This window comes from Muscardinus avellanarius, assembly GCF_963383645.1.
Source record: "Muscardinus avellanarius genome assembly, chromosome: 2".
NCBI classification, from domain to species: domain Eukaryota; kingdom Metazoa; phylum Chordata; class Mammalia; order Rodentia; family Gliridae; genus Muscardinus; species Muscardinus avellanarius.
Genome location: NC_137787.1, coordinates 148499723 through 148527170, shown reverse-complemented (window position 1 = coordinate 148527170; position 27448 = coordinate 148499723). Strand labels below are relative to the sequence as shown.

The window sequence follows — 27448 nt, the reverse complement described above, 5'->3', positions numbered from 1 at the left end:
CTCTCCACAGACATACACATAAAAGCTTATATGACCTTTGTCTTTCCTTGTCTCAGTCTTATTTTCTCCTGTAGCATCTTCTGATCTTTTATTTATTTATTTATTTATTTATCTATTTATTTATTTTCGGGGCACCGGGGATTGAACCCAGGGACATCCTACCTCCAAGGTACACTCGTAGCCCTATTTTATTTTTATTTGAAAACAGTCTCACCAGGTTGTTGAGAGTCCCACTAGTTGCTGAGGCTCTCCAAGATCCTGCGAGCAGGCTCCCGTGTGTTGGCACTGCAATCCTACACCACCACTCCCAGCTACACTGTCCATTTTCTAATGAAGAAGAGGATGAATTCAGATGGAGAGTGGAAGTTTTAAACTATCACAAAAGGCAACCTTCTGCGTGTTATTCACAACGTTTTACCTCGTCTCACCCACCATCTTTGCCCATCACTTAAAGCATGAACATACTCCAGGATCGTGTCTGGCTTTTAGAATGCATCCGTGAGACAGACCGGACGTGGCAGAGTCTGAAAATAGTGAAATGTTAATATGTAATTGAGGAAAAATTCTAGAAAGGTAAGCATAGCGTGTTGTGTTGAAGAATGAAGGCAGACCTCAGATAAGGTTATCAAAGAAGCCAGTAATATATATTTTTAAACACTGGGAAATAAGACTCAAGGGGAACTTGCAAGTTTGCAAGCACTAAGCAGATGACATAGAATTACGGACCTGATATCTGTGCCTTGCCTATCAGTTTGGAATTCTTTTATTTTTTCCTTTGTTAGTTGTGGAATATACTAACCATTGACAAGCTAGATACTAATTTATTTTAATCTGTTCTTAAAATGCTAAGTAATTTTTGGATTTTTTTTTACAAAATTTGGCGAATCAGGTATTTTCTAGTAATAAAACATTGTTATAGCCATATATCGTATGGCTGAATGAAATTATAGCTTAATTACTTTTAAAAAATTTCACAGGATAGCCTGGCGTGGTGGCACACGCCTGTAATCCCCGCGCTTGGGAGGCTGAAACAGGAGGATCACACAGGTTCGAAGCCAGCCTCAGCTACTTAGTGAGGCTCTCAGCAACTTAGTGAGACCCTGTTTCCAAATAAAGTATAAAATATGTCTGGGAGTATAGCCCGGAGGTAGAAAGCCTCTGGGTTCTACCCCTAGTACCACAAAAAAAAAAAAAAAAAATTCACAGGATAAATAATTTTGTTATTGCTAATTATAACACTTATATATCTTATCTCTTATTTTCTATTGAAAAGTTTGATTTGATAACATATATGCATATATATATACAAACATATATGCAAATTATAAAAAATAGATTATACTATTGGTAGGCCAGATTTTTTTCTTTTTTTACTAGGAGTTGAACCCAGCTACTACTTAATGAGACCCTTTGCAACTCATTGAGATCCTGTTTCAAAATAAAGAATTAAAAAATAGGACTGGGGGGTATAGCTCAGAGGTAAAATTCCCCTGGGTTCCATCCCCAGTACCGCCAAAAAAAATAATAATCAAAATAGGTTTTCACTAAGTTACCACACTTCTGTCCTGGAACCTAAAATCCTCCTGTCTCAACCTTTCAAGCATTGCAATTACAGGTATGTGCCACCATGCCTGGCTATTATGGATAGGTATGGTGTTGAGCCCATGTGATGAGGTCTCTTCTCAGTTTAAAATTCTGTTATTTTATTCACTTAAATGACACTATACATTGAAAATACCTGTAGCATTTTTTTAAATTGTGGTGCCAGAAATGCATTTGTTGTGACACTGGACTTTATTTCAATTATGTGTATGGTGGAGTATAATTTCTTCCATTATTTCAAGCAGCCTTGGGAGAAAATTTACATTAAACATGTATCATCTATTAACACCTCAGAAAGAAATGCTTTTTAGGTATATGTCATTTTCATCTTAGAAAACAGTTGGTGCTTGAGGCAGTGGGGTAATAAAACAGGGAGTACTGAGCCCAGAAACCAAGGAATAGAAGGAATTGATATAGGTCTTACACACTCAAAGGCCTTCAAGGATCACTGGGTAATTAATATAAATATAGAAGTGGCCAGCGAAGGAAATAGGCTTAAGCTGCTTGTTGTGCTCAATTTGTTTAATTAAAGTGGACTTTAACTCTTTCTATGTTGCCCAGGCTGGCCTGGAACAATCCTCCTGCCTCCACCTCCTAAGTAGCTGAGATTAGAGGCATGTGCTACTGTATGAACACTAGCTTTTGTTGTTGTTTTTAACAACAGAATACTTTAGCATTCAAACAGAATAGCCCAACAAAACATTGGAGACCACAAACTTGTGACCTCTGTTATATTTTATGGGGTGCTGGAAATAGAAGGCTATTTCAAATTGCTCCCACAAGAAGGAATTCTATTGAAGACAGATGAGAACACTGGAAGTTCTGAAAAGAGAGAGAGGAAGGCATGAAGATCAAGAGCACTTTCTTAGTATTATTGAGACCAGACTTTTCTAACTGGAAAGTTGGGCACTTGCCTTACCCCTCATGGTTGATAAACAGGGATGTGCATCAGAATCACCTGTGTATTGTCAAAATACGTCTACGTATATCTAAAGCCATCCCTACCTCCCCAAACCAAGATTTTGATTCTGCAAGTATGGTTTGGAGCTTGGATGATATTCTGGTCAGTATTCTCAAAAACATAATCTAAGGATTTGACCACATAGCTTAGGGGAAGGAAGATTTATTAGCTCACAGTTTTCCTTGGAGATACTGGGGCTCAGTCTGTGTGAGGCCGGGGACCAGGTATCTCAGGGCATGGTGGCAGGAAGTGGAGAGACTGAGAGCACATGGGCTGTGCTCTTCACATCATGGAGGAGAGAAGCAAGAGAGAGATCAAGGGGAGGAGGAACCATATATCATGCATAAGGCTGAACATCCAGGCATCCACCCCCTCTGGCCATACCCTGCTAGCCCAGGCCACCAACCACATAAATCCATTGTGATGGATTTATCCACTGCTGGGATTATAACCTCCTGACTCAATTACACCCACTCCAAACACCAACTTATGAGCTCTTCAGGGGACCATTCTATAACGATAACAGATGGGTATGCTTTGATTCAGGTGCACACGTGCCATTGCAGGCCTGTGCACTTGGTTGGTAGATGTCCCCAGCTTGCTTCTTGAAGTATGCGAGTATCTCTCCTCCCAAAATAGTCACTTCAGATGCATGATTACATCGCAGTTTGGCACATTTAAGTTGTCAGAGTGAATTATTTCACTCCATATAAAAAGAATGAGAAAAAAGCAACATACATAATTAAAGAGTTGGATATAGATTTTATAAGGAAAGATGGGGGAAGCCTATCAAGACTGAGCAGTTGCCACTTTCAGAGATAGCAAAGCTAGTGTTCAAGAGGCACATAATTATACCTGGTGAGTCTATAAAGTCAAGTTATATCCCCTAAGTTATAGCAAATGCAGACAATGCAAGTTATTATGGCACAATAACATTTCCTGTTTGTCCTGCTTTCAAGTGAAGGTTTCTCACTGCATATGAATTATTTCAAGAAGGGTAGTTCAGGATACAACCGTAGAACATAGGAGGTCTGTTTTTAAGGAAGAAACCTTTTCTTCACAGAAAGAGCTGTTGAACATTTTGAATGACCAGAGAAGGTTAAAGAATTTCTTTCATTGCAGAATCAAAGTTTGAGTTATCAAAAGTAGCTGGGTGTAGTGGAACACGCCTGTAATCCCACTCGGGATGCTGAGACGGGGGGATTGCAGGTTGGAAACCAATCTAGGGACGTTGTCAGCAATTTAGTGAGACCCTGTTTCTAAATAAAAATAAAATAGGGCTGGGGATTCTGCTCAGAGATAAAATTCCCCTGGGTTCAATCCCTAGCAACACACACACACACACACACACACACATACACACACACACACACACACACACACAGTAGCCATGTCTCTTCATAGTTTAGGTGTGGAACCTCTTAGAGATGACATGCTGAATTCTTTCAGAGCTATACAGGGACTCTTAATACTCTTCTAATTAAGGAGAGTCAATTTTTTCTTAATTTGTTGATTGATGTTTTTCTAATACCTTTTAAGGAGGAGGTCAGCAGATCACTATTAGTCCTATGTTGGTGGCTTGCTAGTTAGCGACTGTTTTGTTGGCAAAGTGTTTCCATTTTTAATTTTAGTTCATGTGACGTTCATCTTGGACCACACTTATATACACAAAAAATATGTGCATGACAAAAGAAATCTATACATGTGTATGCAATTTCTGTCACTGTGAAGAAAGTTGTGCTGCTAATGTTGAGTGAGCTTTGACACTGGTTTGTCTCATTAATCCAGTATCATTAACCCACACCTGACCACACAGCAGTGTTATTGCTCTATTTCCGCCTAGCAGAGGAGAGACTGAGGCTGAAGAGAGCCCCGGAAATGTGCCCACAGTCACACAAGAGAGAAGGGGTGCTGGAAGGATTTAGACAAGTCAGTTAGGCACTGAATCACTCTGCTTTTACAGTCATAATTTTACAGACTGATAATTCCCTCTAATTCATTTCTCTTCAGACACTTTTCATTTGAGGAGTTCTAACATTGTTGTGGGAAACAATAAAGATTCTTTAAGAACTGGGACTCAAACTTAGCTGTACTTTGGAATCACCTGGGAGGGTGTTTGTTTGTTTGTTTGTTTTTAGGTACTGGCGGATGGGTTCCCCTTGAATCTATTGATAAGAAGAATACTCCCACTATTTGAAAGGCTGAGACAGCATGATTGCAGGTTCAAGAATAGTTCTCAGTGACTTAAATAGGCACTGTTTAAACATAAAACAATAAAATAGGGCTATAGGTATAGCTTAGAGGTAGAATCAGCTTCAGTCCCCAGTTCCACACAAACACAAAATAGACATTGTGATTAAAAACAAAAACAAGACTCTCCCACGGAGTTTGAGAATGTCTGCTTAGGAATAAGACAGAATTTTAAATTCTAAATTCCTGTCAACAAAGAAATAATCATTTCTTTTATTACAGAAGTATTTCATATTTGCTTTTAAAACTGCGAGGAAACAAAAGAATTATAATTAAAATGATGTTATCTCTTCCCTAAAAGATAGTGTAGCTTTTTGGGGTATGTATCTTATTTTCTTGCCTGTATACATATATTTAATGTCTTAACTACAATGTTGTTGTTCTCTAGAATTGTATATTCAATGCCAGATTGAGTACATATTTCCGTGATTCATCAGATGGATGAATCAGAATCATCAGAATTTTTTTTATTACTAAACTCACATATATAATAGTGTCATTTGATTAACCATAAGCTAGTAACTTAGGGAAGCACAGTATCTTTGTTAATGAAGTGCTTGTATATCATTTGAGGTTCCACGTAGGAAACTGATTTAGATGTCCCTCCTTTGAACCTGGGTTTTCTACACCAGTTGTTCAGACAAGTAAATCCTTGGCCTATTTCTTGTCTCCCTTATAGACTCTCAAAGCAGAGCCCACGTGGCTTTCCCTGGCTCTGGCATCCAGTGCCTGCTCAGTCAGTGCATGAATGGGTGAACAGACAGGTGTGTTCCAAGATCTGAAGGGGGGGCATAGTTTGAAAAAAAGTATTATTTTCTGAAGTTCAGATGTGCCTGAAAAAATTATTTGGGACTATTGGAGTAATGAGAAGAGGAGGGGGGACTGAGATAAGGACAGAGGGGTAGGGCATGCAGCCTGGGTAAGCTTCAGATACTTTGAGGAAGTAGAAGTCCTGGACTTGATGCTTCCTGGACTTGGCCTACAACAAATTCAGTCTTCCTGGGAACTAGCTCTCCCTACCCCAATAAGGTGAAGGAACTAGCTCTCCACTTTCCTGTCCTGCTCCCTTGTCATAATAAGAGGTGGAAGCTGGGTACAGTGGCTCAGGCCTGTAATCCTAGTAATCGGGAGGCTGAGATAGGAGGATTTCAGGCTCAAGGCTAATCTCGATTACTTAATAAGACCCTCAGAAGCTTGATGAGATCCTGTTTCAAAATTAAAAATTAAAAAAAGGGCTGGTGGTATAACCCTTGGGTTTAATCCTTAGTAGCACATTTCTCTCTGGAAAGAGGTAGAATCTGATATAGTTCAGAGTAAGAACCAAATAATGTTCAGAAGTTGTTCTTCCTCACATATTTTCCTAATAAAAATTTTGAGTTAGAACTGGGCGTGGTGGCGCAGGCTTGTAATCCCCGCGCTTGGGAGGCAGAGACAGGAGGATCGCGCAGGTTCGAAGCCAGCCGCGCGTGCTGGCTTAGGAGACCCTGTTTCCAAGTAAAAATGTAAAAATAGGTCTGGGAGTGTAGCCCGGAGGTAGAATGGCTTCCAGGAACCCCAGTACCACAAAACAAAACAAAACAAAAAATTTTTTTAGTTAGAAACTGGGCTTGGTGGCATATGCCTATAATCCTAGCACTTGAGAGGTTGAAACAGAAGGATAACAAGGCTAGCCTTGGCAACTTAGCAAGCCCCTCAGCAACCTGACAAGACCCTATTTCAAAATAAAAAATTAAAAGGGATGGGGGTTGTAGCTTAGAGGTAGAGTACCCCTGGGTTCAGTCCCTAGTACAACACACACACACACACACACACACACACACACACACACACACACATATATATTAATTTATTTTTGAATGAGAAACTGCTCTAGCATAGTAGAGTTCAGTTCGAGTATACGCAAGAAGAGTCCATCAGTCAATAACTGACTGTCAGATTATTTCTTACAAAGGTGGTGACGAGGGGACTCGGCATGAAGTCCCTTCCCTCCCAGGGCATGGAAGGTGGCTGAGGGGTGGCCCAGAGGGAAGGGGCCAGTCTGGGAGAAGATGGGTTTGCTGGGTGAGCCAGGCTTGTCTTCGTTTAGCCCAGACAATGTGGGCTGCTCACTCAGGTATTTTTAGCACTGCAGCCACAAAACTGGGTGTATTTACATTGTTTTTGATTTATAAAGGATTTCTTCTTCATAATGATTTATTATAATGTAACTCTATTTTCAGTAAAATCTTAATCATGATTAGTCAGAAGTTCTGTATGTTAAAATAAATTTCTTTTTTGCCTCTAAATTGCAAATGTGTACATTTAACTTTATTAGAGTATAAGGTACATGTATAACTAAGCTACATAGTGTTACAAGAATCATAGAATTGAGACATTTGTAAGATTCCAAAAGCTCCAAGAAAAAATTAGATGCTATGGTCTATCCTTTGTCCTTCCCTTCTGGTTGCATTCACAATGTTTTTAAACACTTTTAATGTAAAGGTGTTAAATATATTCAAAAGCATCCATCATCAGATTCTTTACTGAAAATTCAACAAAGAACAAAATCAAAGGATAAAATAATAAGCCTGTTTTATTTGTCTGAATAATACCTATCCCATGATAAAATCATAACGATGGGGAATCTTTATAGTTACATTATGTAGTGTACAAAAAAACCATAAATACTAGAGGTGATATATATTCAAATAACATCAGTGAGTCTGGCGAAGGTCTGAGATTTCTGGAATGCTGTGCCACCATCGGAGCCAGGAGTTTATTATGATTTAATGGTACCTCTCTGCCTCATTTGATGAGCTGTCCTAGAAAAACATTTTGAAGCAATAAAGCATCCATTTGGCTCCTAAGTAATGAGGGAGCCCTTGCTCTTTGCATTAACTATTTATTCAGGAAGAGAAGTGACCAACTGCTAATAAGCTTTAGCCAAAGAGGGCCATTTAAAACAGAAGAAAATGCGAAAGTGAGGTCCTCTTCGATTCTGTGTGCAATTAACAGAGACCCAAAGCTGAGCGGTCGTTGCCCTGTGCCATGTGACTTTGGGCTGGCTGTTATTTAAGTGAGTGCCTGTCAGCTGTAGCAAAAGCTTGTGGGCTTAAGGAAGGACAGTGTAGTCTAAGCCAGGGACAGAGGAGGAGGCGATGACTGGTGAGTGGCTGAGATTGGGCTGATTTCTCTGTCGTTTTGGAAGGACAGACTCTTCTCAGAGATCAGTGGTAGTGATACAGGCTCACTTGCGTCCTCTTTTTGGAAAGGGTTCCTCGTTTTTCTCTTTTCAGATGATTATTTCTTTGTCGTCGTGTGTAGACAGCTCTATAGTGCAATACAACATTTAGACTTATTACTTGAACACGAGATTTAAACCTGGGAAATTTCTATATTTGGTACGTGAATAAATCAATTATATATTATTTGGGAATAGTTGCTAGGTAGGAATATATTGCTTTGCTTTTGTTCTGCAAGTACATAAATGGTCGCTTCTTTGTAGTAAATGCTTGAGATTTAATAACTTGAACATTGCAGCCAGAATGTTTTATTCACAATATTACAATATTGTATTCACATATGTACATAGGGGCTGCTTCTTTCAAGACAGTTCAGAATCTTACGTTGATGTACTTTTGGTGCTGTAACAGCTTGAGAAGTTTCCAGTCTACTTGCTTTAAGGTTCTTTTTTTTGTGTGTGTTTGTGGTACTGGGGCATTCTACCTCTGAGCTACACCCCCAACCCTATTTTATTTTATTTTTTATTTTGAAACAGGGTCTCACTAGATTGATGTGAGGCTTAATAATTGCTGAGGCTGTCCTTGAACCTTGTGTCTCAGCTTCCCAAGTACTGGGATTACAAAGCATGTGCCACCATGCCTGGTTTAATACAATTAATTTGCCTTTCTTTTATTTCTTTAAAAAAATATATATACATATATACATATGTATATATGTGTGTATATATATATATATATATATATATATATATATATTTTTGTATGTGTGTGGTGCTAGGGATTGAACCCAGGGGCATTCTACCTTTGAGCTACACCCCCAGACTGATTTTATTTTTTATTTGGAAACAGGGTCTTGCTAAGTTGCTAAAAGCCTCACTAAATCACTGAGGCTGTCTTCAAACCTCTGATCATCCTGTCTCAGCCTCCCAAATACTGAAATTACACACATGTGCCACTATATCTGGCTCAATGAAAGGAATGTTATGCTAGTTCTTTCTTGCTCTAATATATATATATATATATTTATACACACACACACACACACACACACACACACACACGAAATTTTTACATAATGAGGGGAGAAATCCTTCATATAAATTATATTCAAATGGGCAATGGAGATGAAATGTAAACTTGATGTGACTTAACTATTAACAATTTTCTTAGTACCACAGGAAATCAATTCTGAAATCACTCAATTTTAATTCCTTTGATTTTTAATTTCAAAAATATTTTCCATGTTGGAAACTATGTATTGGTTCCAAGCTTACTATGGGTTACTTTGATGTGTATTTAGAATCAAATTTCAAGATATATTTGATGAAATAAGAACGTATTGTTTATTTGGGTTCACAGCCTCTATAAAAGGGGTTAAAATGCCTGACCCATAAGTAGCAATGGGATCAGAGACAAGAAAAGTCTCCTGGGGATTTTCCTTCCCCAGAGCACATTATATCATACACACAGAGGATGCAACTCCTCTGTGTTACAGAGACTTGTTTTTTTTTCTCCATCAAGGTAATAAAGACTCGGGTTAGAAATGGGACTATCTCATTAGATGCTGGTTTGTACAATAGTCTCGATTGGTTGTTAGCAATTGAATTATTCCTTTCAGATAATCACACCATTCAGAAGGCTAATGCTGTGTGCTGATAACAGGAAGGAGATGGAGGACTGGATCAGCTCACTGAAGTCTGTTCAGACCAGAGAACCTTATGAGGTAAGACAGCATCTTGCTGTTGTCTCATGTTCTTAGAGAGTAGATGCCAACTAAAGAGCTAACACTGGACTGTTCAAAAATAAGGATGTGTAGCAACTTGTTTAAACTAGATTTTTAAAAGTAATGGGGAAAAGAGATAATTAATGAAGGAATCACTTCCATTGACACTATCTACATATGTAAGACTACTAATGCTGATTTTAATATCATATATGGGGAAGTGGTGGGTAATAGGTAGGGAGCTGGGGGAAGCTCACCAAGGGCTGTGTGTATGCATGTCACTACCACTGTGAACCACATTGTGATGTGAGACTAGAATGCAGGAATACAAGTATATCAAAATAAAGTTAAATATAACTCCTACTATATAAAAAAAGTAAGGGGCTTGAAAGTTTGATCATGACCGCAGTGTATACATTCCAGATAGGTCAGTATCTGTTGTCTCGTTCTCTCATTTGGCCAATATGTTCTGATATCTCATCTCTAGGTGGCCCAGTTTAATGTGGAACATTTCTCAGGAATGCATAACTGGTACGCCTGCTCCCATGCCCGCCCCACCTTCTGCAATGTGTGCAGAGAGAGTCTTTCTGGAGTCACATCCCATGGCCTGTCCTGTGAAGGTACCGTAGCAGCCAACCCAGTCCTCTCCCAGTAATCGCGGTACCGTAGGCACGCCACCACTGGTTCTTCGCCACTGTGAATGGATGCCACAGGAAAGCCCTTCCCTGAGCTGGAAGCAGTGGCTGGGAGTATTTCATCTGGAACATAGTGTTTAAGTTTTCTTGTCTCTTAACCTTGAGCTCTGCACACATAGGACTAATTTGGGAAATGTTGCTCTGGGAAAGATAACATAATCATCTGAAAGGAAGTATAAATCAAAATACAGCATTGCACTCCTGAGGAACTTGGAACTACTATCTCAAAAATATCTTTGGACTTTATGTAACACTCTAATATTCTTTCTTCTGTCTGGTTATGGACAAAAAACTTTTTGTAGAGACAGTCTGTATTCTTTGGCAGGTTTCCTAATCGTTACTGATATTGCATTATTTGAAACATATTTTCATTTGTTTCACAGTACTGGGGATGGAACATAGTGCCTTGGGCATGTTAGGTGAGCACTCAACCACTGAGCTACATCCCCAGTCATGAGACATTTTTAAAATTTCATTTATGCTTAATTTAAATTCATGCAATCTTTTATTTTTTTAATTTAAATTTTTTAACATTAATTAATTTTTTTTTTTACAGTGCTGGGAATTAAACCCAGAGCCTCACTCGTGCTAGCTCCACCACTGAGTTACATTTCTAGCCCCATTATTATCTTTTAAAATTTATTTAAATTTTTCTAAAAGTAAAGTTTATGCTGTTGTTTTCATTATAGGATGTGAGAGATGGTGTTATTTTCTGCAAAGCTGAGGATTAAGCAAATGCTCTATGTAAATTCTGTGTGTGTGTGTGTGTGTGTGTGTGTGTGTGTGTGTGTGTGTGTGTGTGTGTGTGACTGGAGAATGAACCTAGAGGTGTTCTACCTACCTCTGATCTACACCCCCATAAACACACACAAAATAAAGCATTTTTAGAAGATTACATACCTATATATACTATATAGGTTGTATTTATACTACATGTTTGTCATATATTCATTTTCTGTGCTGGTAAAATTTAAAATCTACAGTATCTAATTCAAATTTTTATAAAACTCAAAATGTTTTATAAATGTATACAAGTTGCCTTTTTATTTTATAAAAATATAGTTATTCTGAATATTCTTATCCTGTGGATGGGCACTGGGGATTAAATCCAGAGGCATACTACCTCCAAGCTACACCCTCAGCCCCCTTTTGTTTACATAAATAAGTATATATAAACAAATAGTTATTTAAATGATACCTCTCTCTCATACATATCATATATACATACATATATATAAGATAACATACAATCATCTGAAAGGAAGTATAAATCAAAATACAGCATTGCACTCCTAAGGAACTTGGAACTACTATCTCAAAAATATCTTTGGATTGTAACACTCTAATGTTCTTTCTTCTGTTTGGTTTTGGAGAAAAAACTTATATATATTGCTGTGAAACAGGGTCTGGCTAGATTTCTGAGAGTCTCACTAAGTTGCTGAGGCTGGACTCAAACCTGTGATCGATCCTCTTGTTTCAGCATCTCAAGCAGGTGTGTACCACCACACTGGGCTTTGAATATTCTTTATCAAGTTATGCTTAAGCATTTGAACCACCCATCATATCTGAATCAATTGCTTGCTTAATAAAACTAAAATCATAGGGTTAAGAGGCTTTAAAAGTCATAAAGAGGGACTGGGAATGAAACTCAATGATAAAACTGCCTAGGACATATGAGACCCCGAGTTCAATTTCCAACACTGCAAAACAAACAAACAAAAAGTTATCAGTACAATAAAAATTGCTTAATAGTGAAGATTAGTAGCTTTGTATTGGAGTGAAATCGAGCTTTCAGTGTGTAAGTCATCACTAAATTCACTTGCCCTTTCTGTTCTTTATTTTTTTAACCATAAAATGAGGCTGTACTGACTCCTCTTCTAGATTTGTGCTGAATAATAGCTCAACTTATTATTTAAAGCATTGCATGTATGCAATGCTACATAATCAAAAGCAGAAACAGAAAATAGTTTCATAAATAATCTCTCAAATCAGTTAAGAATTATAATTTCAGAGCATAATTGTCTTTCCCAGTAATATAAACAGTATCCTGACCAAAATTTAAATGGTAATTTTCTTTTAAAGTAGTATCCAACATGTCACCATCGCCATTTATTAGATTTTATCTTAACTACTGTTTAACATTTAGAGTTAGTGTGATAAAGACTTTGCAGTAAAAAAAATCGTTATCATATGTCAGTATATTTCTAAAGTTCTGTTGGGGTGTGTGTGTGTGTGTGTGTGTGTGTGTGTATGTGTGTGTGTGTGTGTGGTACTGGGGATTGAACCCAGGGGCATTTTGCCTCCAAGCTACATGCCCAGCCCTACTTTTTATTTTTTATTTTGAAACACAGTTTCAGAGCTGAGGCTGGCCAAGAACCTTTGATCCTCCTGTCTCAGTCTCCTAAGTACTGGGATTACAAGTGTGTGTTGCCATGCACAACTTAAGTTCTGCAGTTTTAAATAATACTTTACAGGTCTGGGAAAAGTGCTTTATTTCAGAATAATTTGCCTGGATAAATTTAATTGTCATCTAATAAAATTAAGGTGCCCATCAACCATTTCCATTCCTTAGTGCTCACAGCAACAGTCTGGTTGGTTTTATTGTTATAGTTACGTGTTATAGTAAGCAACGTTGTAATTCTCAAGGCTCTTTGGATGGAGCACTTTATTATTATAAAAGTGTGATTTTTATTTTTAATTAGCTGTTTGATTTTTAATGGTATTTTTTTTCAAAAAGCCTTGAAGTTATACCTGTTTCCTCTTTTTGATGTCCTTCTTTCCCTACTCAAAACACAGATAATGACCACTGATATTGAATAATTATCCATACTTAAAAGCATGCTGGCTACTCTGGCAACAATTTTAGAATCCCACTTTTGAGAAACACCAGACTAGATAAAAAAAAAGCCCAAGGACTCCATCCAACCAAGGCTCAAGCAATTCTGTATTGGACCAAAAGGGAGTGGGTCATAATTATTTTTTCCCAAGCCAAGTTTACTTTCTATAGTTCTGTGTCTTACACTCATTTTTATCAGCAACAAAATTCAGTTGAAACATTATTTTTTCTATTTATAATAAAAAAGTATTATTGCCAGAAATAATTTTTCATAGTATACAACAGAGGAGATAAATGAGACAGTTCTAATGTGTATAAATCAATAGTTTTCAAGGACAGACCAGCTCAGTTTTGATAGTCATTTGTGTATTGACCAGCCATTTATATATTGGCTTGTTATGATACTTGCAAGGCTTTGAACATTAAATTATAGACATCATGCCAGGCGTGGTGGCACATGCTTGTAATCCCCGTGCTTGGGAGGCTGAGACAGGAGGATCACACAGGTTCGAAGCCAGCCTTAGCTACTTAGTGAGGCTCTCAGCAACTTAGTGAGACCCTGTTTCCAAATAAAATATAAAAATAGGTCTGGGAGTATAGCCCGGAGGTAGAAAGCCTCTGGGTTCCACCCCTACTACCACCAAAAGAAAAAATAAATAAATAAATAAATTATAGACATCTTAGTTATTTTATGTGAACCTTTCATTTTAATGTACACTGAATTAGAACAGTTTAAAGACAGTGGCATGTAACTTATTCAAAGTTTGTTAATGATTGACAGAAATTTTTAAAATCATTTTTTAAAACCTCCTTTACCTTTACCTTATTAAGTTCCACTGAAATGAGCTTTAGTATTTTACTGGGGATTGAACTCAGTGGCATTCTACCTCTGAGCTACACCCCCAGCCTGACTTTACTTTTTTCTTTTTTGCGGATCTGAGGATGGAACCCAGGGCATTCGACCTCTGAGGTACACCCCCGCCCTATTTTTTATTCTTTATTTTGAAATAGGGTCTCACTAAGTTGCAGAGGGCCTCACTAAGTAGTAGCTGAGGCTGTCTGCGAACCGCAATCCTCCGGTCTCAACTTCCCGAATACTGGGATTACAAGCGTGCACCACCATGCCCGGCTCCTGACTTTACTTTTAATTTGAAACAAGGTCTTATAACTTGCAGAGGCTGGTCTCTAACCTGTGATCCTCCTGTCTCAGTCTCCCAAGTACTGAAATTACAGGCATGCACCACCCACACTTGGCTAATCGCTATTCTTAACTACTTACAGTTAAGTCAAGAACTGATATAAATAACATCAGCATCCACTAAAGCCTGGATTATTTTGTATGCTGAGGAGGATCAATGTGTCTAGTAGTAGTGAAGTTTATTCTTCCCCTCAAGAACTATTTTGTATTTATTTCATTGCTGTCTTTGTATGTAGCTATAATTCCATAAGTAATTTACAAATACAAAGCTTAGTTTTGTAGGATACCGTTACAATCACTGGAGATTAAGCTTTTTTAAAGTATTTTCCTTTCTGCCTCCTTTCCACTCTCCTTGTAAATTTTCATGCTGTGATTTCCTTTGATCCTTGGTGTAGAAGTACTTGCTCACTTTTAAATGGTGGTTTTATTTTTTAGTGTGTAAATTCAAGGCTCACAAAAGATGTGCGGTGAGGGCAACGAATAACTGTAAATGGACCACTCTGGCCTCCGTCGGGAAGGACATCATAGAGGACGAAGACGGAGTAAGCTGCCTCTGCCTCCCACCTCTTCCCAGTACCTCTTCTCTTATTTTCTCCTCCTGTGGAAAACAATAATAGTCAAGCGGGAGTGTTGATTATTGGGATTAAATAGGTCTTAGTTAATTGTGAGTTTTTATTTTTAATTCATTGCTTCCTATCTTATCTCAGCCCTTGGATGTTGAGGGAAATCTGTTATGAATAGGGCTTGGGAGGAGCTGCAGGACCGGGCTGCTGATGTAGACCTCTGTCTGCCAACCTCTGTGATCCTTAGGCTTAGCTCAAATTTGGTGCCTCCTCTCAACGGTGCCCTGGCCTTCACAGCCTTGCCTCCGTTGCACCTGGCACAGGGGCCTCTCAGAGCCCTTTGTGGTCCCTGCATCATAATTCCTTGGCCTCTCTGTCTCCTCAGCTAGACTTGTATTTGAATTCCAAAGGGCAGGGCTTTTTCTTCCTTATGTTTGTATCCTTACAGTGTTCAAAAATAACAGATGCTCAGTAAATGTGGGATAAATGAGTGAAAGCGTGATACGCATGTTGCTGGCTCCGTAGGGTAGGAGAGCATCCAGTGCCTTCCCCAGGGAGAGGGCGGTGCCCTCCATGGTCTTCACTCCGCCGGCCCTTCCTCCCTGTCCTGCAGGTGGCAATGCCTCACCAGTGGCTTGAGGGCAACTTGCCCGTGAGTGCCAAGTGTGCCGTCTGTGACAAAACGTGTGGTAGTGTCCTCCGTCTACAAGATTGGAAATGCCTTTGGTGTAAAACAATGGTGAGGGTTTACAATCATCTCATCCTTTTAAATCAGCTGATTTTCCTAACTTGATCGTCTGCGTGGTTCAGAGACGAGGCAAAAAATTACTGCAGAGTACACCCCATTATGACCTTTATTTTTAAGTGTATTTCTTCCAATCTGCTCATTCATTTTCGCCCCTACCCCAGTCACTCTCACTCGTCATTTTCTCAGATGCCCGGTTTGTAACACTTATCTCTCGTCCATCTCCTTCCTACGTGTCTTATTCTCTTTGTCATGGTTTCACTGTTTTCCGTCTAGCTGTCCCCACGCAGTGCTTTGCTGTTTCCAGGTTTGTTTTACCACCTGGTGCACACAGAAAGCCCTTCCCGCTGTGCCACCAGGTGTTGCTTGACATACGAAATGTATCCTTGCCGAGCCCCATGTGTGTGCTCTGACAGACAGAAGCCCAAGTTCTAAACTGATGTAATTTAAATTATATTAGTTTATGTTATGTAAATAAATATTTTAAAACTTGCTGACATGTTTTGCCTTTAAAATGCAGTTTCTAACAGCAGGCTGTGTAGTGCTTCAAGCATGGTTATCTAGTGAAAAAACTAATGGAACAAAACTAAAACCTTCACCAAACCCCAAATTCCGTAGTTCCACAATTCTAATGATTTAAGTCATAATTTTAAAAATAGTGAAGACGCAATTTTATCTTCTGCTCTCTCACTTAGCAATATTATAAATATCTTTCTGCTTTGTACCATGATTCTCGTGCATTTTAAAGTTTTCTTTTAAAAGTATCTATGCATACTACTTTTTATAAAAATGCACTTGGGCTGCTAATTATTATAAATCATAATATGAAGCTGTCTAACACCAGGTCTTCTGTAGAATAAAAATTACTATTAAATTTCAGTTTTTTTTCCTCAAAGTTTTGATATCTACAGGTTTATTTAGTATGCCAGTTTCCTTAAAGGACTAATGAAATAAAGCCGTGTTAAACAAATGCTTTTACCGGTTAAAACATTTAAAAGGATCTCTAGGTAAATGTACAAAATATTCTAGGTAGTCTGGGTTGTGCTCATACATTAGCCCTGCGTTTTGCTCAGTGGTGTTGAGGGACCATGAAACTTTTTGCTTTTGCAGAGTTAGCATATTTATTGCAGACCTGCATCCATCACTCTCCTTTTCCTTATAGACTAGCAGCTTAGCTCAGAAAATGGACCTGGGTGTGCTTGTAACGATCATGCAACAGTGTCATAAAGGAAAAGTGAATAGAGAGCTATAGGATAACTGCAGACATAGCAGACACATTGCTGACTTCATTTTCATTGAATTCTATAAGAATTTTTTGTAAAGTGGATGCCATCAGCCTATTTTATGAACATGATGTGACACACTGGTTACCTTCTCTCCTTTCTCTCCCTCCTTCCCTCTCTCCCTTTTCTTTCTTTCTCCTCCTCTGCACTCCTTCTTGTCTCTTCCTCTCTCCTTGGCTTGACCAGGCATTCACTGATGAAATATTACTTGTTTGAGACAGTCATAGAATAGATTACACAGGCCAAAATCAAATTCCCTTCCCTAAAATGCTTAGTCTGTTTCTTGGAAGTAGAAATATTGTGTCATCAAAGTAAATTATTAATTACTGAACATTTTGAGATGATGTTCATCATAAATTATCAGTTCTGCAAATGTGATTTATAGCATAGCAAAACAGTGATTTTTTAAAAATGATTATTGACAGTTTATCTATTATTAGGTACACACTGCCTGCAAAGATTCCTACCATCCTGTATGTCCACTTGGCCAATGCAAAGTATCTATCATACCTCCCATTGCACTCAACAGCACTGATTCTGATGGTATGTAGCTGTAGTGTAAGTATGTGTATTTCTGGTATATTTATGGCTGATATGTACATTTACTTTCCAAGAATAAATTGAACTTAGTTGGTTATGATGGTTAGTTTTTATACAATAATTTCATTTAAATTGCTGAATAGTACATTTTATTTTTTAAAACAATATTTTAAATGAAAATTATAACATGGTAAAAACATTCATAAAATTATCATGCATAAGACTTTTAGATTTTACAGTTCAGATAAAATAAGATGATTATTCTGTACTGAAACATAATTAAAAGGTTAATTCTTGTGTTTTTTTAATCATTACAATTGAAGCTGCCCATTAGCATGGCTGTTATTAAAATTTTTTTCCTGTAATTTCATTGCAGGAATTTATATTCCTATAAATTTATTTATGTTTCCCAGCATTTACAATGTAATTATAAATGTTGAGGAAACTTTTTATAAGACAAATTTTGGGGTAGCATACTAATAGCTTTTTTTAGCAAGCCTTATTACAAAAGGCTTTTTACCATATGCTATTATTAATGTCTGGTTTTGATATTGTGCTTTATACCTTTCAAACTATTTATGTACCTTATGCCCAGAAAGCTCTCAGATATAAGGACATAAAGCTCAAAAGATGTGTTCTTAGCCAGGCGTGGTGGTGCACCCTTGTAATCCCAACAATAGGAAGGCAGAGATTGGAGGATCACAGTGGACAGCCTTGGCTACTTAGTGAAGCCCTCCACAACTTAGTGAGACCCTGTTTCAAAATAAAAAAAATAGGGCAGGGAGTGTAGTTCAGAGGTAGAATGCTCCTGGGTTCCATCTTCAGAAACTAAAAAAAAAAAAGGTGTTCTTCTTCAAACCTGTGCTATTGATAGCCCCTCAATCCCTGACATGTCAAGGTGCTTTTGATTATTATAAATTTTAAAATAGATCCTTAGACTTCATTAAATAATTAATAATTAAATATTGTTAAGGCAGGTGATATATCTCAAATTATATGTGGTTAATATCTTTTCCATCTTTAATACAATATTTTCATTATAGAATATATTTTAAAAAGATAAGTTCTATATTCTTTTTTTTTTTTTTTTTTTGGTGGTACTGGGGTTCCTGGAAGCCCTTCTACCTCGGGGCTACACTCCCAGACCTATTTTTACATTTTCATTTTGGAAACAGGGTCTCCTAAGCCAGCGCGCGGCTGGCTTCAAACCTGCGCGATCCTCCTGTCTCCGCCTCCCAAGCGCGGGGATTACAAGCGTGCGCCACCACGCCCGGCAATATTCTTAATATATAAATAGTGATCTCTGTTTTGGGGAGTAAATTATAACTGAATGTCTAGTAATGAATAAGTTTCTCTATATTTGTGAATTTATCTTCTTTTCTCTGAATGTTAATAAATTAAAATGGACAGCTGTATATACTGATCTTATGCTGTGGTTTTTTGTTCTTGTTTTTGTTTTCTTTTGTAGGGTTCTGTAGAGCAACATTTTCATTCTGCGTTAGTCCTCTGTTGGTTTTTGTCAATTCTAAGAGTGGAGACAATCAGGGAGTCAAGTTCCTTCGTCGTTTTAAACAGTTGCTAAATCCGGCTCAAGTGTTTGATTTAATGAATGGAGGTCCTCACTTAGGGTAATTCATTACCAATGAATCTTATTTGAATGAAACGTAGCATGAGGCATGAAGTGTGCCTGGCCTTTTGCTTGTGAAATGTATAGATTCCCCTAAACATTTCTGTGTTGATTTTTCTCCCTTCTCCCTTGTTCTAAATGCTATTAAAGTGTTAACGTTAAAATTTTTGTCCGTTATACAGCTTTCTTATACAGATTTCAAAGTTTTTATCAAAATCTTAGGATTGTGATATTTTTAGAATATATCTTACATCAATCAATGACAACAATTTGTTTAGCTCCAAGAAGAATCAATTTGCATAAATATAAAATGCAATCTAACATAAGAAAACTATTTGCATGGACGGCTAATATTAACTTACATAGAATGCGCACGATCAATGATTTTACCAAAGTACTGGTATTCCCAGGGGTCTTCTTCAAGGATTTGACCTAGTTCACATAAACAACAAATGCTTTTGTTGTCCAGTTTTTCTTTTCTTTTCAGATTCCTGGAGTGTCATATAACTTAGAATATGAAAAAAGAAAATACTAGAGAGTATTTTGATTGAGGGGAACATGCCTCAAGATACTTTTTATACATTTTTAATGTATGCATATGGTTTCTGTAAAGAGGTGTTTGGTGTCTTCTTACTGAGGCACCCTTGATCTCTGTGTAATTTGCGTGGGTCACCTCAGCTTTTCTGGTGGGCTCCACTGAGACCCTGAAGCATGAATACAGGAGCAGAAATGGAGAGTTCAGATACCAGTGCCTGCAAAGGAGTTTTGTGCTTTATAATTTGGTACTTGCCTCTGTTTAGTCTTCTCTCCTTCAGTCTCTTTGTGTCTCTTGTCACTTTTGTTCCTGCAGTGCCTTTCATCCTGCTTCCGTTGACTTTCTCTTGCTGGGTCTCAGACCTTCTGGTCACTTGGGCATCAGTTGTCTTCATTTATACCCAACATCTTCCTTACCTAATTGCACATCCCCTTCTTTCCTGCTTGGGTCCAAGCGTTTTCTCATGTAGTCGCTCTTCTCGTCTTCTTTGTCTCTGCTGTTCTCAAGTAGTTTTATCCCACCTTTTAACATGTTTTATAATTCTCCATAGTTCTGTTATCTTATTTGCTTACTTTTTAAATTTAATTCTAGTGCTAGAGAATGAACCTAGGGTTTCACTCGTGCTAAGCATGTACTCTACCACTGAGCTACTCCCTCAGCCCCTGGCTTATATTCATGATATTTATTTTCCCACATATCCTTTAAGCCTCTGAGGATCTGTGTGAAATTGCTTGTGATTATTCCTATGACATATTTTTTTCAAACTTTCCTCAGTACTTGAGGTTTATAAAGGTACATTCAGGAGGTAAAATGGGTCAAAAAATGAGGTGAGGGAAGAGAAATAAAAGGATTGGCCTGAGACTAGGAGAAGAAAACAGCAGGCGAGTTGAAAAATTTCAAGACCTTATTTTGGCAAGTTTGGCAGGTTTGTTTAGAACCTGCCTCCTACTTGTTAGCATCCCATCCTAGATTCACCTCCTCTCGTGGAGGGTTTTTTTTTTTTTTTAAAGTACTGGGAATTGAGCCAGTTATGCCCATTTTGGCCTCAAAGCTTCAATCCTCTGGCTTCAACCTCTTGAGTAGATGGAATTACAGTCATATACCACTGCACTGGGCTGGCTTTTTTTGTGTGTGTGTGTGGTACTGGGGGTGGAACCCAGAGGCTTTCTACCCCCAGGATATTCTCCCAGACCTATTTTATACTTTATTTGGAAACAGGGTCTCACTAAGTTGCTGAGAGCCTCAATAATTAACTGGGGCTGGCTTCGAACCTGTGTGATCCTCCTGTCTCAGACTCCCAAGTGCAGGGATTACAAGCGTGTGCCACCACGCCCGGCTGGTTTTTAATTCTTAAAGAAATAACATATCTTCATGGAAAGAGAAAAACCACTACTTTTGCTATTTGGTATTGCTTTACCTGTAGTGCCCTTTCTTGGTATGGCTTCAATTTTATTTATTTTCTTATTCCTCACTCCATTTCCCTCTATTTCTGCTAATAATTCCCTTTCCTCATGATTCTGAAGTTTTCCTGAGTTAAAAACTTCACTCAAAATAATTCTTATAGTATAATTAGTAGGTAAGAGTTCTTGTCTTTTATCAGAACTTAAATGCCAATGAATACAGAATGCCAGAATGACAAATTAGAGAAAGTGATTTTTATTTACTTATACTAAAATAAAATACTTTCTGCCTTCAGTTTAAGATTATTTCAGAAGTTTGACAATTTCCGGATTCTCGTTTGTGGAGGAGATGGAAGTGTAGGTTGGGTTTTGTCAGAAATCGATAAGCTCAACTTGAATAAACAGGCAAGTGCTAATTCTTTTTCTTGCTAGTTGACATGAACGGATGCTAATGTTCTTGAAGGGGAAGTGCAGAGAAGTAACAGGTCCTGTTTCTCCATGTGTCTGAAGTCTCTCTCTTGCTCTCTCTAGTGTCAGCTTGGAGTCTTGCCTTTGGGTACAGGCAACGACCTTGCTCGAGTTCTTGGCTGGGGAGGTTCCTATGATGACGACACTCAGCTTCCTCAGATACTAGAAAAGCTGGAACGAGCCAGTACCAAAATGTTGGACAGGTAAAAGAGAATTCTCCATGAAGACTAACTAAAAATGGCATATAGAGATCGTTTTTGATGTTTAATTTTTAAACTATAAGCTTCATGAAGGCAGAAACTTCCTGGGGTCCTTCATTGGATCCCTGAGATAAAGAATGGAGCCTCTATAGATTAGACTCTCAATAAAGATGTTTCTGAATGTATGAATTGTAATTTTTTAAATTAAGATTCCAGTGAGTCTACTGTTTTAAAAGATAGAAGACTGTCAATACTAATTACTTTCAATCTGTTTAGGAAGAAAGCTAAAACTGCTAATTTTGTAGATAGACTTTCCTTGAATATAAAAAGTAGGGCTTCTCTTCTTGTGGTTACAGAAAAGATAAGAAAGACATATAAATTGTGGCTTTGTTTAAAAAAAATCTCTTCTTAATTCTACACATAAAGAATGAGTTATACTGGATGTGGTGGATGTGGCGGTACGCCCCTGTAATCCCGGTACTGGGAGTCTGTGATAGAAGGGTCACAAGTTGGAGGCTACCCTTAGCAACTTAGACCCTTAGCAACTTAGCAAGACCCTCTTTCAAAATAAGAAATAAGAAGGACTGGGAGTATAGCTTGGAGGTAGAATGCCCCTGGGTTCATTCCCCAGTACACACACACACACACACACACACACACACACACACACACACACGTTGACTGAACAAAGAACTGAATGTTAAAAAAGATAATGAATATTGTCCCAGGGACAGAGAAGAATTAGGAACACAGTTTGGGATGAAGAAGCTACTGCTTTATTTATTCCGTGATCACATCTCTCAGCTGCTTTCTCTCCGAATGGCCCATGTATAAAGCAGCAATCATAATGTGTAGCATGAATGTGGTGGAGGAGGTGTGTAGGAGTTGGGATTAGGGAACAACAGGATTCAGTAAGTAGTAATTATCCCACCCCCATGAGTAGAAGACAAATATCCAAATATCATTAGAGTCTTGAGCTAGCATGAATCAAAACAACTTTGATAGGATTAGCCATCTGTGAAACTCTTCCCGAAAATAACAAAATCTCATCAGGGAGCCACCCATCTAAAATGTGATTACTCCAACATGAGCTATAAACTAATTAATGGCAACCTTGTCTTCATAAGGTAATGTTGTAATGCGCAATTCTTTGGCCAACAGAATATTTCAAAAAAGAGCTGGACAGTTGGATATTTGTCTGTATTCTTAACTGCGTGAGAGAGACACTCCTGTAGTTTGGCTGCATAAGAGTTTAAAATCTAGGGTAGAGCTGGATTCAATCTCGGTCCTTAAGAAACCAGGTTAGAAAAAAGGAACCATATAGGGTGATGGGTAAGTTAATTGACTTGGTGGTGGTGACTATTTCACCATGTTTATGTATACCAAAACATCACGTTGTACATCTTAAATGTACTTAGTTTTTATTTTTCAGCTGTATGTAGGGAGGGATGGAGACCAGAAATGAATAAACAGATCATTGCTATTTTAAAAAGATTCTGAAACTTATTTCCTGAATAACTGCTTGTTTCTGTGCCTACCAAACCACATGGAATATTTTATTTTATTATTGATTAATGAAACCCAGGGGTATTATACCTGTGATGTATACCCCCAACCCTTTTAATATTTTGAAACAGGGTCTCACTAGGTTGCTAAAAGCTAAGTTTCTAAGTTGTTGAGGCTGGTCTTGAACCTGTGATCCTCTTGTCTCAACCTCTCAAGTACTGGGATTACAGGTGTACATCACCACACCTGGCTTTATGGAATTTTTTTTTTTTTTTTTAGTATTGAGGATTGAACCTAGGGGTATTCTACCTCTCAGCTAGCTACTACCCAGTCTGTTTTATTCTTTATTTGGAAACAGGATCTCACTAAGTTGTGGAGGGCCTTCCTGAGTTTGTTGACATTGGCTTCGAACCCGTTATCCTTCTGTTTTAGCCTCCTAAGTACTGGGACTATAGGCATGTACCACCACAACCAGCTTTCATGGATTTTTTTTTTTTTTTGGTGGTACTGTAATAGAACCCCAGGGGCATTCTACATCTGAACTACACCCCTAGCTCTATTTTTTATTCTTTTTTTTTCTTTTTTATTTATTTATTTATTTATTTATTTATTGGTGCACTGTATTCATACATCATAGTAGGATACATACTTTTGTAGACATACTTGCACACTTTGCCCAGTCAGCCCCCACCCAATCCCCACCCCATTCTCTCCCTTTCCCTCCCTCCCATGCTTGGCTTAGTGGTTGACATCTAGTATTATGGCAATTTTTCCAAAATTAAAAATGATAATCTCACATAACAGTTTCATTTGTCTGATACCAAGCTTTTGATGACTTAAAGATAACATTTCAATATTTCTTTTTGCTTTCTTTCTTACCAGAGAATATTTTTTTCTATTTTTTAGGTGAAACTATCATATATTTATATATTAATTTTTCAGAACAAAATCTATCCTAATATGGAATATGGACTCTAGGTACCCAAAACGATCTTGAAAAAGAACAAAGCTAAAAGATATATATTTTCTGATTTCAAACCATATAAAGCTACAATAATTGAAACAGTGTAGTACTATTCTAAAGGCAGATATATAAACCATTGGAATTAAATAAAAGCCTAGAGCTAAATTCTTCCCTATATTGTCAAGTTATTTTTGACAAGGTTTCCACGAATATTTGGTGGTAGAAATAATAATCTTTTAACTAAATATTGTTGAAAAATAATAATTACATGGAAAAGAATAAAATTGGACCCTTACCTAATCCCATATACAAATATTAACTCAAAATAGATAAAAGACCTAAATATAAATCTTAAGACTATAAACTTTTAGGAGAAAATCTGGGTCATAAAACCTCACAACATTGAAATTGGCAGTGATTTCTTGGTTATGATTTCAATGACACAGGCAACAGAAGAGTATACAAACTCCCTAAAAAATAAAAAAATATTGTATATCCAAAGACAATGTAAACAGAGTTAACAGTTACTAATAGAATGGGATAAAATAGTTCCAAATGCTATATCTGAAGGTATATTAATATTCCAACTAGAAATCCTAAAAATTAACAACAATAAAGGCAAACAATACCCTTTAGAGATAGGTAAAAGACTAACATAAATAATGAATCTCCACAGATAACCAATCTTAGTTGTCTGTTGGATGGAAAATCTTGTTTCTCTAGTTCTGGAGTGTGTTACCTATTTCTTCTTTGTAGTTAATCTCTTTGAGTATTTTCCCTAGCGCTGGTTTTGAAGACATAAATTCCTTCAGTTTCTGTTTGTGATGGAAGCTTCTTATTTCTCCATCTAATTTGATAGAAAGTTTTGCTGGGTAGGAAATTTTTGGCTGGAAGTTGTTTTCTTTCAGAATTGGGAATATGTTACTCCAAGGCCTTCTGGCTCACATGACTTGGTTTGGGAAGTCTGGAGTGATTCTAATTGGTTTGCCTCTGAATGTCACTTGGCCCTTTGCTTTTGTTGCCTTTAAGATTCTCTGCTTGGCTTCCACATTGGTCATTTTGACAATTATGTGGTGTGGGGATCCTCTTCTCCGATCCTGTCTAAAGGGAGTTCTATAAATTTCCTGGACCTGTGTATCGACCTCTTGCTCTATGTCTGGAAAATTTTCTGCTATTACTTCCTTGAAGAGATTGTTGATCCCTTTGGTTTCACTTTCTTTTCCCTCCTCTATTCCAATTATTCTTAGGTTAGCTCTCTTAAAATGGGCCCATATTTCTTCAATATCAGATTCCTGCTGTCGCATATTTTTTTCTAGATTAGAAACTATGCGTTCATTTTTGGATTGCTCATCTTCTAAGAGCGAGATTCTGTTCTCCATGTGTTCTAATCGGTTGTTTGTGCTTTGAATTGAGGCCTTTACTTCATTAATTGCATCCTTTATCTCTTTTTGGCTCTCTCTGAGTTCTTTTCGAAGCACCTCTATTATTTCTGCAGTTATTTTCCTGATTTGATCTTCTAGAAATCTCTGATTTTCTGTTTTATCGGGTTCTGATGTTGTGAGGTTGTGGGCATTCATTGCTCCAGTATTATTCCTCTTTCCCATGATTTCGGAAGTTTGTGCCTTCTCTGGGTTCTTCCCTTGGGTCACTATGACTTCACATAAGGTGTTCTGGATCTCGAGTCCGTAGTATCTCAGACCCCACTACTCCTTTACTGGGTTGTATCACAGAGTCTCCGACCCAGAGAGTCGATAGAGGCTGCTTTAGACTGTGGGGGGTGCCAGGTTGCATATTCTCCTATGTTGTGATATCTCTGCCACCGCCCCTCCCCCACTGGGTCAAGTCCCTGGGAGTACAGTACTGGGATTTCTCCTCTGTGGCCCGCAATTTGACTCACTGTTCTTGAGTACGCAGATGTAGCTGTACTGGCCTCTCTGAATTCGCTGCTGCTGCCGCCGGTGGCAATATGGCGCCGCTGCTACGCCCTCGGCTGTGTGGCTGAAGTTTTTCTTCTTGGTTTTGATTTCCACTCTGAATCCCTGCAGCGTGTGCTGAGCTCGGCCACTGGGAACTTTAGATGCCCTCTGTGCCGAGAAATCCCGCCTGGCTGTTCCGCAGCGGCTCACCTCTGCTTGCTGTAGCTGTCCCGTGAATTCGCCGGTGCCGCCAGCAGTATGGCGCTGCTGCCGCGTCTGCCGTGTCCTCGGGCGTGAGGCCGGTGTATCTCCTCTGTGGCTCTGTTCTCAGTCCGCTTTCTCTCTGGAGCCTGGTGATTTTTTTGTTTCTCTGGTGATGGTGTTTTCTGGCTATGAAAGGCGCTGATTTTGTAGTAATGGAGATTTGTTGTTAGCGGGGCTCTTAAGCCCCGCTTTTCTCAGTCGCCATCTTCCTGGAAGTCCTATTTTTTATTCTTTATTTTGAAACAGAGTCTCACTGAGTTGCAAAGGGCCTCACTAAGTAGCTGAGGCTGTCTGAGAACCCAGATCCTCCTGTCTCGGCTTCCTAAATGCTGGGATTACAAGCGTGTGCCACCACACCCAGCTCTCATGGAATATTTTAAACACTTCCTTTACTAAAGATTTTTTTTTTTTTTTTGTGGTACTGGGGTTCCTGGAAGCCCTTCTACCTCCAGGATACACTCCCACGGGCTACACTCCCAGACCTATTTTTTAACCTTTTCATTTGGAAACAGGATCTCTTAAGCCAGCGAGGCTGGCTTCTAACCAGTGTGATCCTCCTGTCTCTGCCTCCCAAGCTCAGGGATTACAAGCGTGTGCCACCACGCCCGGCCCTTTACTAAAGATTTAAAGACCATTCCTGCTGCCTCCTAGGAATGAGCTGAGCATTTTCTCTACCCTGGATGTTTGCTTTTTCATTGTAATATAGAAATTTACTTCTCCAAGTGGTTAGCTGAGAAAAAGCATCCCCATTGGTGAAACTTCTCCTTCAGACCAAAAGGCCTGAGAAAAAGTGAAAATAATAATAATAGGGAACTCAAAAACCTAGAGCCATTATTAGAAGCAAAAAGAGTATTCATTCCTGTGTTGTTGTTCTTTACTATTTTACTGTTTATAAAAAAGTGGTGATAAAAGTCACGAGTTCATTTTTCAGATTATATGTTTTTCATATAT

At 38.2% G+C, this 27448-nt stretch overlaps 1 protein-coding gene across 3 annotated transcripts in view; it reads left to right on the top strand.

The window, feature by feature from the left end:
* The window catches only part of DGKH (diacylglycerol kinase eta), a gene marked incomplete at both ends in the record, with an annotated part of 206455 nt that overhangs the window by 120884 nt on the left and 58123 nt on the right, over nt 1-27448 (top strand). For 2 of the 3 annotated variants that reach the window (XM_080689758.1, XM_080689759.1), the window contains 8 exons: nt 9653-9757; nt 10245-10377; nt 14922-15028; nt 15663-15788; nt 17518-17620; nt 19086-19245; nt 21476-21584; nt 21711-21850. In XM_080689758.1, the coding sequence (XP_080545884.1) occupies nt 9653-9757; nt 10245-10377; nt 14922-15028; nt 15663-15788; nt 17518-17620; nt 19086-19245; nt 21476-21584; nt 21711-21850 (983 nt within the window). Of the gene's footprint in view, nt 1-9652; nt 9758-10244; nt 10378-14921; nt 15029-15662; nt 15789-17517; nt 17621-19085; nt 19246-21475; nt 21585-21710; nt 21851-27448 lie in introns of those variants that run through there. The other variant, XM_080689760.1, reaches the window with a different exon arrangement.